The following is a 14,656-nucleotide window of genomic DNA, read 5'->3' as shown; positions in this document are numbered from 1 at the left end:
GGCAGTGTGTCACAGCATCATCAGACTAAGATTGTTGTCATTGCAGGCAATCTCAACACTGTGCATTACAGGGAAGAAATCCTCCTCCCTCATGTGGTATCCTTCCTGCAGGCTCATCCTGACATGACCCTCCAGCATGACAATGCCACCAGCCGTACTGCTCGTTCTGTGCGTGATTTCCTGCAAGACAGGAATGTCAGTGTTCTGCCATGGCCAGCGAAGAGCCCGGATCTCAAGCCCATTGAGCACGTCTGGGACCTGTTGGATCGGAGGGTGAGGGCTAGGGCCATTCCCCCCAGACATATCTGGGAGAGTGGGGAAACATCTCACAGCAAGAACTGGCAGTACTTAAAGCAGCTGGTGGCCACACCAGATACTGACTGTTACTTTTAACCCCCCCCTATGTTCAGGGACACATTATTACATTAGTCACATGTCTGTGGAACCTGTTCAGTTTATGTCTCAGTTGTTGAATCTTGTTATGTTCATACAATTATTTACACATGTTAAGTTTGCTGAAAATAAACGCAGTTGACAGTGAGAGGACATTTCTTTTTTTGCTGAGTTTAGAAACAAATTGTAGTATATAAATACAAATAAAAAAGATAATTGATTTATTACACTATTACCCTTTTGCAAACAAAACACAAATACAACTAAGTTGTACAAATCCTATGTCACACAAATACACAAATAGATAACACACTTATTGTGTCGGGAATAACCGATAAGAGAACCTGATTATTACACTACTGCACTTCAAACAAGAAACACACAAAATGAATTTTGAACAGTGATTTTCTGAATTTATTTAAGTCCCATCAGGTCGCCCGATTTCAGATGTGTCATTTAAACAGGATTATTAGGGAAATCGTTCTTCTTGCAAAGCATGTCAACGTTTTAAATTACCTATTATATTAGCCTGACTATCCATAATACAATCTTACTATTGTGTGCATGCAACAGTACTCATTGTCTCTTGGGGGGAGAATTCCACTGACTATTCACTGGGGTTATGCAGTCGGAGATTCATGACTGCTCTAGACAAATCAACAACACAGAGCACAATCAGTGTGTGCTGTAGCTTTCATGTTGCCTGTCTTTGAAGACAGTGGTCCGTGGTGGAGCTTATCAGGGAACAGTGACTTCACTCCATCTCTCCTTTCAGTCAGTCACAGTCAGTCACATATGAGACAGAAAAAAATGAGAGAGGGGGCAGGGAGAGAGAGGAAAGCTAGATGAGGGACAAAGGGAGAGAGAGAGAGATGGGGACTGAGAGAGAGAGAGATGGGAGGAAGAGAGAGAGAGAGAGGGGGAGGAAGAGAGAGAGGAGGAGAGAGAGAGAGAGAGAGAGAGAGAGAGAGAGAGAGAGAGAGAGAGAGAGAGAGAGAGAGAGAGAGATGGGGAGGAAGAGATGTACTCTCTATCTGACCCATAAAGGGGAGGACAGGAGGTGACATGTTCAGTCTGCCCACAATGTGTCTGACAGACCCAGTGGAGCAGCAACAGCACCCGGGAATATCCGATAATTAACTGAAAGCTGTGCGAGGTACTGCAAGCCAGTAATTGGTTCTCAGACACCTCTTCTAGAATAACTAAGATCATCATGAAAGAGAAACACAGACTCCCTCTCTCACACACAACATGTGAATGGCAGACAGAAAGAACAAAGGGACACTATGCTTTGTTACAGTATATTCTACATTGTACCAGAGAGTTGTCGCAAAACACACGCACAAAGGGAAGACGTGTGCACTGTAAACAATGTCCCATGGACATACTGCACTACCCGCAGAGGCCATGTCGTTAATTACCGGTGAGAAACCTGATGACTGACTACTTGTCTCTATAATACGGAAAATAAATGCACCGTGTGTGTTGTGTGTGTGCAGTCGGTAATAACCAGACAGCTGTGATTAACAACGTTATTAACCGTTCGCTGACTAACAGCGGAACATTCCTTCTCCGTCTTTTGACTTAACCGCGAGAATAAAATAGTTAGCTAGCTACGTTTTGTCCAAATACACTAAAAGTCAAGGCAAGGGTGTGTTAAAATCACACAATGGAACATTGTTGTGGCAACCAAATGCACACTCGCATCCTATCTTCTGGTTAACAGTGTTTTACGAGGGGAAGAATCCCTCACTTCTCTCCAGTCCAGATGACAGCAATAACATCGGAGCTGTCATGCATGTTTATGTCCCGTTCATCAGCGTAACGTTACTTCAGATGGTGTTTCGAAACATTATCAACTACCTAACTACAGTTATATCGTTCTGGAAGACTAACGTTAGTTATATCTGTCGGGCTATTCAACATTTCGCTGACGTTAGCCAAAGATACTGAGCTCTTCTATCTGCGGTCAACAAGCGAGCAGACAGCGGTTCCCCAAGACCTCAACCAGACCTAATTATCTGGCTACCTCGCTAACCAGACAGCTCGTAGTGCATAGCTGGTTGGCATAACTAGAACCAGGCTTGAAATTGACAACCGAATACAAATACTATAGTTTCAACATTTGCAACACCACATGTGGCTTATAATACTAGCAAGCTAGCTAAGTAGCTAATGTTACACATCAATGTTATTAGCAAGTCAACATCCCACTGTTTGCTACTCAAAGAGAAATAGTCAAGTAAAGGGAAAATCTCACCTTTCTCGGTGGGGGCTGCATGTTGAAGCATTGATATGAATGGCGTATTCCTGAAGAAATCTTTATTACAAATACATCCAATGTGGGCTGGATAATTCGTCAAGTCTGCACGGAGGGAAGATATGAAAATTACAGTCAGATTTGTACTCTGGCGATTAAATAATTAACGCGAGCGCTGGCTAAACCCACTCTATACTAACAGACTTCGTCGGGACAACACCGCAGGCGGGTTTCAGAGAGGACTGGGAAATGATGGGGAAACCAATTGAGACCAGAGGTGTGGAGGCTTCCCTGCGTAATGACGCACAACTGCACCACCCTGTGTTGATGGGGGGTAAATGGCACATCAAAACAGCGCCAAAAACGTTCCTTTATTTTTTATTTCTTTACATAGCTCTATATAACAGTCCTTTCTTGTTTTAAACCGCTAACATCAACATCCGAATATGTAGCTCTTGTAATAGCGGCAACAAACAAACAAAAACAAAATACAGAAACGAACGGTGGTTTTTACGTGAAACATGTCGTGACGACATTACGCCGTTGCTGCTTCGCCAGGAGACTGGCTGCGTCTCTGGACCTGCATAGCAACAAGAACGTGTAGTCGATCGGGGAAACATCGATTGAAGGTAGAAAAGCCAGATATGCCTATCCCAGATATATAGATTTTCGCCCTTCATGAATTCACGCTCTTTATTTCAGTTCAAGTCAAACACATACAGACACACATCTATGGCATACTTTACTTGTGAGGACTTTTTGGGAACCAACAATTGATTCCCATTCAAAATCATATTTTCCCTTACCTCTAACCCTAATGCTAACCATAACCTGAACCCTAACCCTAACCTAACCCCTAAACCTAAAATAGCCTTTTTTACAAGTGAGGACCAGCACATTGTTCTTACTTCTCTGAATTTGAGTTGGTATACTGTTCCTGTGAGGAAATCTGGTACCCACAGCTATAGTAAAACATGTACCACACACACATACAATCCCAGTCCCAGTGGTTTAGTAGGGCACTACACTCCAATGAGCCATCAGTTGAAGGAATGCATTTCCATTGAGATTGTTTGAAGTCCATGTAATGAGTTGGCACCTGTATCGATCTCCGACGTGAAAGATATGGTACAGTTGAGAGGACAGCAACATGAATTGTCAGATACTTTTTAGATCAATTAATTGTAATTTTTAAGGAACGCATTCTTATACAATTGTATAATTTATAGAATTGTACATATAGGGCCTAATAAACTTTGCATAAAGTATGCAAAAAGTGTCAAAATAAATACATCAAAGTAGGCCATTACCACTTTAAGAATAATGCATTTTTTAGGACTTGCCAAAGAATTGATATTCAAATCATTATTACATTCTAAAATATGTGAGAATAATTTGGACATTGCCAGGCTAAATAGAGTGGATGCATGTATGGCGATTTTTCTGTATGCTTTGAGGCCAACGCAAATATACATAAGAAAGCCATGAATAGCATTCATCTCCCCATTTGAATATTACAATGGTTGTTTTTATAATAAGAAAGTTACCAAAATAACAGGTTCCTTTTTTAATGGAAGGGTTTTTTTGGAAGCCAAGTTGAAGCCAACATTAGACGTTATAATCGTCATAGTAACCGCATGTGGTTTCACCGCAACAGAGAAGCGCCACACCCTTCACTTGAAGCAGCAAGAAAATAACGAAAGTGGCTCCATCTCTCACAAAAACGGATACAATTTGAAACCACGGATAATTATAAGGGAGCAAGAGACCTTAGAAACAGGCTACAATGATTACAAGGACCTTTAAAGCACCAAATTGAGGAAATTGTGTTCAATATAGGTCTATTGCAGTACTTGCATTTCTGAGCTCCAAATTTATGTTCCAGTAGGCTACTTCAAGCCAATTGTTTTGTTTAAAATTGCAGGTATAACATGGAAAACGACATTTATTTTTAATTGAAGTACCAGATTATATTGTCAATAAACCCAATATTCTTTGTAATTTAGTATCATTATATCCAGAGTCAACCTGGTCTCATAGACTTGACCAAACATAGTAAATGTAAATCCAGGACACTCAGATTAGTAAAACATGTTATGTTTGATATGGTATAATGTGAGTGTCTAGCAACCCAAAGGTTCTGAGTGCAAATCTCATCAAGGACAAAGATTTTTTAGCTAATTAGCAACTTTTCAACTATTTACTACTGTTTAACTACTTTGAAACTACTTAGCATGTTAGAAAACCCTTCCCCTAACCTTTACCCTTTTAGCTAACCCTTCCTCTAACCCTAACTTCAACTCTTTAACCGAACTCCTGAACTTAACCCTAACCTTCACTGAAACCACTAAACCATAGCCTAGCTAACGTTAGCCAGCTAGCCACCTAGCTAGAATTCGTAACATATTGTACATTTAGCAAATTCGTAATATGTGTAATATGGATTGTAATTCGTAACATATAATACAAAATGGGTGATGGACATGCACAAATTAATACATACCATACAAAACACAACATATCATACTAAATGGAGTGTCTCGGATTTACGTACATGTACATAATTATACAAAATGTTCTGAGACTAGGTTAGCAGAATAATTAATAGGAATGGCATTGGGTGTTGTGCAATAGTCTATCCTACACAATTGTGCACAGTAGACTCGGTGTCCAATCAGAGGCACAAAAACATATGAAAACATTAACTCATTATGGGGGCTTCAGGTAGCCTAATGGTTGCTGGATCAAATCCCCGAGCTGACAAGGTAAAAATCTATCCTTCTGCCATTCTGCCCCTGAGCAAGGCAGTTAACCCACTGTTCCCCGGGCACCAAAGACGTGGATGTTGATTAAGGCAGCCGACCGCACCGCTCTGATTCAGAGGGGTTGGGTTAAATGCACAATACACATTTCAGTTGAAGGCATTCAGTTGTACAACTGACTAGGTATCCCCCTTTCTGTTAAACAACTGACTAGGTATACCCCTTTCTGTTAAACAACTGACTAGGTATCCCCCTTTCTGTTGAACAACTGACTAGGTATCCCCCTTTCTGTTAAACAACTGACTAGGTATCCCCCTTTCTGTTCAGCATAATGAATGAGACACAAGAAATATTCTGGACATTCCTTGGTAACACCTTTCTTCCAGCACATGGGCTGATGTTGCATCGCATGCGCTATTACAACAGCTGTTGGTCACTTTACTGTCATTGTGAAAATTCCTTTCTAAATCAGATGACAATGTGAACATATCATAGTGTAACTAGTCAGCTGGACACCAAATGTGCATCGAATAAGTATTATGCATAATTACTGAACCACATTAATGACAGTGTGGATTTAGGTTTTACTTACAGTATCAAGGTAATTAGGGTTTCTTTTGATTAGAAGCATTTTATTTGCAATCACATTTATTCTTTTGGATTTGTGTGCCCATAAAAACTATTTTCACCAAGTAACAAAAGAAGACATGTCTGAGATCTCTATAAGAAAAACTGTCTAACAGCTAGAGCCAGGATTCAATGTCTAATTTAACTGATTAATGCTTAATATATGATATAATGACAACTTACACTGCCATAAACACAAGGACAGAATGACAACTTACACTGCCATAAATACAAGGACAGAATGACAACTTACACTGCCATAAATACAAGGACTGTCATGTATTGTCATATTATGTCTTGTTCCTGTTCTTTCTCTTCACTCAGTCTCCCTCTGCTGGTCGTATTAGGTTACCTTCTCTTCCTTTCCTTCTCCCAGCTGTCCCTCATCTTCTCTGACTACCTCGTTCACCCTTTTCCCACCTGTTCCCTTTTTCCCTCTGATTAGGTTTCTATTTCTCTCTCTGTTCCTGCTTCTGTCTTTGTCAGATTCTCGTTTGAGTTTCTCATGCCAGAACCAAACTATCGTCTTGTTTGCTTCACCCTTGTCCCGTCCTGTCGGAATCTACCTGTTCATCTGATGCTACGTGTGATCAGGTACCTCTGTCCTCTACGACCCGCGCCTACCCAGAGAGACCAGCAGTCTGTCGCCGCTCACCCAGCTATTCTCCTCGGCTGCTAAGAAGGGCACTCTAACCCAGCTATTCTCCCTGTATCTGTTAAACCGCTTTTGGGTCCTCACTCACGTGCATAACAGAAGAATCTGACCAAGAATGGACCCAGCGACTTCGGATCCTCTCCACTCGGCTGTTGAGATCCAGGGAGCGATGCTAGGCAGACACGAGCAGGAATTGTCTGCTGCTCGACATGCCGTTGAGACCCTGGCCGCCCAAGTCTCCGACCTCACTAAACAGATTCACCATCTCCGCCTCGATCCACCGGCCACTTCCAGGTCTTCCGAATCTCCGGAGCCCAGAATCAATAACCCGTCGTGTTACTCTGGGGAGCCCACTGAATGCCGCTCGTTCCTCACCCAGTGTGATATTGTGTTTTCTCTCCAGCCCAACACGTACTCCAGGAGCACAGCTCGTATCGCCTACGGCATATCTCTCCTTACTGGACGGGCTCGTGAGTGGGGCACGGCAATCTGGGAGGCGAGGGCTGAGTGTACTAACCAGTATCAGGACTTTAAGGAGGAGATGATGCAGGTTTTTGATCGTTCTGTTTTTGGGGAGGAGGTTTCCAGGGTCCTGTCTTCCCTATGTCAAGGTAATCGGTCCATAACAGATTACTCTATTGAGTTTCACACTCTTGCCGCCTCCAGTGATTGGAACGAGCCGGCTTTGCTCGGTCGTTTTCTGGAGGGTCTCCGCGCAGAGGTAAAGGATGAGATTCTCTCCCGGGAGGTTCCTTCCAGCGTGGATTCCTTGATTGAACTCGCTATTCGCATAGAGCGACGGGTAGATCTTCGTCGCCGAGCTCGTGGAAAGGAGCTTGCGTTCTCCGTTGCCCCCCTCTCTGCATCACTACCATCTTCCTCCGCCGGCTCGGGTGCTGAGCCTATGCAGCTGGGGGAGCTGCAGCTGGGGGGTATCCGCATCTCGGCTAAGGAGAGGGAACGGAGAATCCCCAACCGCCTCTGTCTCTATTGCGGTTCCGCTGGTCATTTTGTCACTTCATGTCCAGTAAAAGCCAGAGCTCATCAGTAAGCGGAGGGCTACTGGTGAGCGCTACTACTCTGGTCTCTCCTTCAAGATCCTGCACTACCTTGTCGGTCCATCTACGCTGGACCAGTTTGTCTGCTTCCTGCAGTGCCTTGATAGACTCTGGGGCAGAGGGCTGTTTTATGGACGAGACCTGGGCTCGGGAGCATGACATTCCTCTCAGACAGTTAAGGGAGCCCACGGCCTTGTTCGCTTTGGATGGTAGTTCTCTCCCCAGGATTCAGCGTGAAACGCTACCTTTAACCCTCACTGTCTCTGGTAATCATAGCGAGACCATTTCTTTTCTAATTTTTCGTTCACCTTTTACACCTGTTGATTTGGGCCATTCCTGGCTAGTTTGCCATAATCCTTCTATTAATTGGTCTAGTAATTCTATCCTCTCCTGGAACGTTTCTTGTCATGTGAAATGTTTAATGTCTGCTATCCCTCCTGTTTCCTCTGTCTCTTCTTCACAGGAGGAGCCTGGTGATTTGACGGGGGTGCCGGAGGAATATCACGATCTGTGCACGGTGTTCAGTCGGTCCAGGGCCACCTCTCTTCCTCCGCACCGGTCGTATGATTGTAGTATTGATCTCCTTCCGGGAACCACCCCCCCCCGGGGTAGACTATACTCTCTGTCGGCTCCCGAACGTAAGGCTCTCGAAGATTATTTGTCTGTAGCTCTCGACGCCGGTACCATAGTCCCCACCTCCTCTCCCGCCGGAGCGGGGTTTTTTTTTGTTAAGAAAAAGGACGGTACCCTGCGCCCCTGCGTAGATTATCGAGGGCTGAATGACATAACAGTTAAGAATCGTTATCCGCTCCCTCTTATGTCTTCAGCCTTCGAGATCCTGCAGGGAGCCAGGTTTTTCACTAAGTTGGATCTTCGTAACGCTTACCATCTCGTGCGCATCAGGGAGGGGGACGAGTGGAAAACGGCGTTTAACACTCCGTTAGGGCACTTTGAATACCGGGTTCTTCCTTTCGGCCTCGCTAACGCTCCAGCTGTCTTTCAGGCATTAGTCAATGACGTCCTGAGAGACATGCTGAACATCTTTGTTTTCGTTTACCTTGACGATATCCTTATTTTTTCACCGTCACTCCAGATTCATGTTCAGCACGTTCGACGTGTCCTCCAGCGCCTTTTAGAGAATTGTCTTTATGTGAAGGCTGAGAAGTGCACTTTTCATGGCTCCTCCGTCACATTTCTTGGTTCCGTTATTTCCGCTGAAGGCATTAAGATGGATCCCGCTAAGGTTCAAGCTGTCATTGATTGGCCCGTCCCTAAGTCACGTGTCGAGCTGCAGCGCTTTCTCGGCTTCGCGAATTTCTATCGTCGTTTCATCCGTAATTTCGGTCAGGTGGCAGCTCCTCTCACAGCCCTTACTTCTGTCAAGACATGCTTTAAGTGGTCCGTTTCCGCCCAGGGAGCTTTTGATCTTCTCAAGAATCGTTTTACATCCGCACCTATCCTTGTTACACCTGACGTCTCTAGACAGTTCGTTGTCGAGGTTGACGCGTCAGAGGTGGGCGTGGGAGCCATTTTCTCTCAGCGCTCCCTCTCTGACGACAAGGTCCATCCTTGCGCGTATTTTTCTCAGCGCCTTTCGCCGTCGGAACGTAACTATGATGTGGGAAACCGCGAACTGCTCGCCATCCGATTAGCCCTAGGCGAATGGCGACAGTGGTTGGAGGGGGCGACTATTCCTTTTGTCGTTTGGACTGACCATAGGAACCTTGAGTACATCCGTTCTGCCAAACGACTTAATGCGCGTCAGGCTCGTTGGGCGCTGTTTTTCGCTCGTTTTGAGTTCGTTATTTCTTATCGTCCGGGCTCTAAGAACACCAAGCCTGATGCTTTATCTCGTCTCTTCAGTTCGTCAGTAGTCTCCACCGACCCCGAGGGGATTCTCCCTGAGGGGCGTGTTGTCGGGTTGACCGTCTGGGGAATTGAGAGGCAGGTAAAGCAAGCACTCACTCACACTCCGTCACCGCGCGCTTGTCCTAGGAACCTTCTTTTCGTTCCCGTTCCTACTCGTCTGGCCGTTCTTCAGTGGGCTCACTCTGCCAAGTTAGCCGGCCACCCCGGCGTTCGGGGTACGCTTGCTTCCATTCGGCAGCATTTTTGGTGGCCCACTCGGGATCGTGACACGCGTCGTTTCGTGGCTGCTTGTTCGGTCTGCGCGCAGACTAAGTCCGGTAACTTCCGTCCTGCCGGCCGTCTCAGACCGCTTCCCATTCCCTCTCGACCGTGGTCTCACATCGCCTTAGATTTTATCACCGGACTGCCTTCATCAGCGGGGAAGACTGTTATTCTTACGGTTGTCGATAGGTTCTCTAAGGCGGCTCATTTTATTCCCCTCGCTAAGCTTCCTTCTGCTAAAGAAACGGCACAAATCATCATCGAGAATGTTTTCAGAATTCATGGCCTTCCGTCAGACGTCGTTTCGGACAGGGGTCCGCAATTCACGTCTCAATTTTGGAGGGAGTTTTGCCGTTTGATTGGGGCTTCCGTCAGTTTCTCTTCCGGTTTTCACCCCCAGTCTAACGGTCAAGCAGAACGGGCCAATCAGACTATTGGTCGCATCTTACGCAGTCGTTCTTTTCGTAACCCTGCGTCTTGGTCAGAACAGCTCCCCTGGGCAGAATACGCCCACAACTCGCTTCCTTCATCTGCGACCGGGCTATCTCCTTTTCAGAGTAGCCTCGGATACCAGCCTCCGCTGTTCTCGTCTCAGCTCGCCGAGTCCAGCGTCCCCTCCGCTCAGGCTTTTGTCCGACGTTGTGAGCGCACCTGGAAGAGGGTCAGGTCTGCACTTTGCCGTTATAGGGCGCAGACTGTGAGAGCCGCTAATAAGCGTAGAACTAAGAGTCCTAGATATTGTCGCGGTCAGAGAGTATGGCTCTCCACTCAAAACCTTCCCCTTAAGACAGCTTCTCACAAGTTGACCCCGCGTTTCATTGGTCCGTTCCGTATTTCTCAGATCATTAATCCTGTCGCAGTGCGACTTCTTCTCCCGCGATATCTTCGTCGTGTCCACCCGGTCTTCCATGTCTCCTGGGTTAAGCCCGTTCTTCGCGCCCCCCGCTCGTCTTCCCCCCCCCATCCTTGTCGAGGACGCACCTATCTTCAGGGTCCGTAAGATTTTGGACATGCGTTCTCGGGGCCGTGGTCATCAGTACTTAGTGGATTGGGAGGGGTACGGTCCTGAGGAAAGGAGTTGGGTTCCCTCTCGGGACGTGCTGGACCGTTCGCTGATCGATGATTTCCTCCGTTGCCGCCAGGTTTACTCCTCGAGTGCGCCAGGAGGCGCTCGGTGAGTGGGGGGGTACTGTCATGTATTGTCATATTATGTCTTGTTCCTGTTCTTTCTCTTCACTCAGTCTCCCTCTGCTGGTCGTATTAGGTTACCTTCTCTTCCTTTCCTTCCCCCAGCTGTCCCTCATCTTCTCTGACTACCTCGTTCACCCTTTTCCCACCTGTTCCCTTTTTCCCTCTGATTAGGTCTCTATTTCTCTCTCTGTTCCTGCTTCTGTCTTTGTCAGATTCTCGTTTGAGTTTCTCATGCCAGAACCAAACTATCGTCTTGTTTGCTTCACCCTTGTCCCGTCCTGTCGGAATCTACCTGTTCATCTGATGCTACGTGTGATCAGGTACCTCTGTCCTCTACGACCCGCGCCTACCCAGAGAGACCAGCAGTCTGTCGCCGCTCACCCAGCTATTCTCCTCGGCTGCTAAGAAGGGGACTCTAACCCAGCTATTCTCCTCTGCTGCTAAGAGGGGGACTCTTCTGTAATATTCAGAGGGACTTTATTATTCTTTTGTCGCCCTCTCTGTGGGTTGTCTATTTTGCCATTTTTATACATCTGAAGAGGATCTATGTCTTCCCTGTGTTTTGACATTAAAAGACTCTGTATCTGTTAAACCGCTTTTGGGTCCTCACTCACGTGCATAACAAGGACAGAATGACAACTTACACTGCCATAAACACAAGGACAGAATGACAACTTACACTGCCATAAATACAAGGACAGAATGACAACTTACACTGCCATAAACACATGGACAGAATGACAACTTACACTGCCATAAATACAAGGACAGAATGACAACTTACACTTCCATAAATACAAGGGCAGAATGACAACTTATACTGCCATAAATACAAGGACAGAATGAATGACAACTTACACTGCCATAAATACAAGGACAGAATGACAACTTACACTGCCATAAACACAAGGACAGAAAAGTAATGTTTTATGTCACACGATTTTGGACAAATACGTCAAGACGATGATAAAGGATTAAACATAGATTTTAAATCGACTCAGGAAAACGCTCATCCAGAGGCGGTGCTCCTAGTGGCCGGAGACTTTAATGCAGGGAAACTTAAATCCATTTTTACCAAATTTCTATCAGCATGTTAAGTGTGCAACCAGAGGGGAAAAAACTCTAGACCACCTTTACTCCACAAACAGAGATATACAAAGCTCTCCCTCGCCCTCCATTTGGCAAATCTGACAATAATTATATCTTCCTGATTCCTGCTTACAAGAGAAAATTCAGCAGGAAGCACCAGTGACTCGGTCAATAATAAAGTGGTCAGATGAAGCAGATGATAATCTACAGGATTTTTCTGCTAGCACAGACTGGAATATGTTCCGGGATTCTTCCGATGGCATTGAGGAGAACACCACATCAGTCACTGGCTTTATCAATAAGTGCATTGATGATGTCGTCCCAATTGTGACCGTACCTACATACCCCAACCAGAAGCCATGGATTACAGGAAACATCCGCACTGAGCTAAAGGCTAGAGCTGCCGCTTTCAAGGAGCGGGACTCTAATCCGGTAGTTTATTAGAAATCCTGCTATGCCCTCCGATGAACCATCAAACAGGCAAAGCATCAATACAGGACAAAGATCGATTTGTATTACACCGGATCCAACGCTCGTCGGATGTGGCTGGGCTTGCAAACTATTAGAGACTACAAAGGGAAGCACAGCCGAGAGCTGCCCAGTGACACAAGCCTACCAGACGATGTAAACTACTTCTATGCTTGCTTCGAGGCAAATAACATTGAAACATGCATGAGAGCACCAGCTGTTCCGGATGACTGTGTGATCTTAAACAGGTCAACATTCACAAGGCCGCAGGGCCAGACGGATTACCAGGACATGTACGAATGCGCATGTGCTGACCAACTGGCAAGTGTCTTCACTGACATTTTCAACCTATCCCTGTCTTGAGTCTATAATACCAACATGTTTTAAGCAGACCACCATAGTCCCTGTGCCCAAGACCACTAAGGTAACCTGCAAAAATGACTATCAACCCATAGCACTCATGTCTGTAGCCATGAAGTTCTTTGAAAGGCTGGTCATGGCTCACATCAACACCATTATCCCAGAAACCCTAGACCCACTCCAATTTGCATACCGCCCCAAGAAATTCACAGATGATGCTATCTCTATTGCACTCCACACTGCCCTTTCACACCTGGACAAAAGGAACACCTACGTGAGAATGCTATTCATTGACTACAACTCAGCGCTCAACATCATAGTGCCCTCAAAGCTCATCAATAAGCTAAGGACCCTGGGACTAAATACTTCCCCCTGCAACTGAATCCTGGACTTCCTGACAGGCCACCCCCAGGTGGTAAAGGTAGGTAACAACACATCCGCAATTCTGATCCTCAACACAGGGGCCCCTCAGGGGTGCATGCTCAGTCCCATCCCGTACTCCCTGTTCACTCATGACTGCACGGCCAGGCACAACTCCAACACCATCATTAACTGCTCAGCCTCCGACCACAAGGCACTACAGAGGGTAGTGCGTATGGCCCAGTACATCACTGGGGCCAAGCTTCCTGCCATCCAGGACTTCTATACCATGCGGTGTCAGAGGAAGACCCTAAAAATGGTCAAAAACTCCAGCCATCCTAGTCATAGACTGTTCTCTCTGCTACCGCACTGTAATTGGTACCGGGAGTGCCAAGTCTAGGTCCAAGAAGCTTCTAAACAGCTTCTTCCCCTAAACCATAAAACTCCTGAACATCTAATCAAATGGCTACCCAGACTATTTGCATCCCCCCCCCCACACACTCTTTCACTCTTTTACGACGCTGCTACTCTGTTATTATCTATGCATAGCCATTTTAATTATTACCTCAATTACCTCGACTAACCGGTGCCCCCATACATTGACTTTGTACCGGTACCCCCTGTATATAGTCTCGTTATTGTTATTTTACTGCTGCTCTTTAATTACTTGTTCCTTTTATTTCTTATTCATATTTTTTTTAATGCATTGTTGGTTAGGGGCTCGTAAGTAAACATTTCACTGTAAGGTGAACACCTGTTGTATTCGTAGCATGTGACTAATACAGTTTGATTTAATTTGATTTGACTTGTGAATTTGATTGAATATATCTATGATCCCCTTATATATTTCTTAATGAAAAACATTGTCAGATTACTATCAATGACTTCTCAACAGCTGTATAAACGTGTCCAGTGTAGGATATCCTCACTGGTACTCCAGTGTATTGAAACATCCATCTGTATGTGTGTTTGTAAAGGTGTCCAGTGTAGGATATCCTCACTGGTACTCCAGTGTATTGATCCATCCATCTGTACGTGTGTTTGTAAAGGTGTCCAGTGTAGGATATCCTCACTGGTACTCCAGTGTATTGAAACATCCATCTGTATGTGTGTTTGTAAAGGTGTCCAGTGTAGGATATCCTCACTGGTACTCCAGTGTATTGATCCATCCATCTGTACGTGTGTTTGTAAAGGTGTCCAGTGTAGGATATCCTCACTGGTACTCCAGTGTATTGAAACATCCATCTGTATGTGTGTTTGTAAAGGTGTCCAGTGTAGGATATCCTCACTGGTACCCCAGTGT

The 14,656-nt window shown here is 45.4% G+C and overlaps 1 protein-coding gene across 3 annotated transcripts in view; it reads right to left on the bottom strand.

Annotated features, from left to right (window-relative positions):
- Nucleotides 1-3,048, bottom strand: part of LOC123992538 (F-BAR and double SH3 domains protein 2-like) — a 94,787-nt gene extending 91,739 nt beyond the window's left edge. Inside the window, exon 1 of one of the 3 annotated variants that reach the window (XM_046293741.1) lies at nucleotides 2,654-3,048. In XM_046293741.1, the coding sequence (XP_046149697.1) occupies nucleotides 2,654-2,674 (21 nt within the window). In that variant the 5' untranslated portion in view covers nucleotides 2,675-3,048. The remainder of the gene's footprint in view (nucleotides 1-2,653) is intronic. The other 2 variants (XM_046293743.1, XM_046293744.1) reach the window with 2 other exon arrangements.
- Nucleotides 3,049-14,656: the final 11,608 nt, after the last annotated feature.

This window comes from Oncorhynchus gorbuscha, linkage group LG13, assembly GCF_021184085.1.
Source record: "Oncorhynchus gorbuscha isolate QuinsamMale2020 ecotype Even-year linkage group LG13, OgorEven_v1.0, whole genome shotgun sequence".
Taxonomy (NCBI): Eukaryota; Metazoa; Chordata; class Actinopteri; order Salmoniformes; family Salmonidae; genus Oncorhynchus; species Oncorhynchus gorbuscha.
The sequence above is the reverse complement of the archived record's forward strand: the minus strand, read 5'-3'. Positions and strand labels throughout refer to the sequence as shown.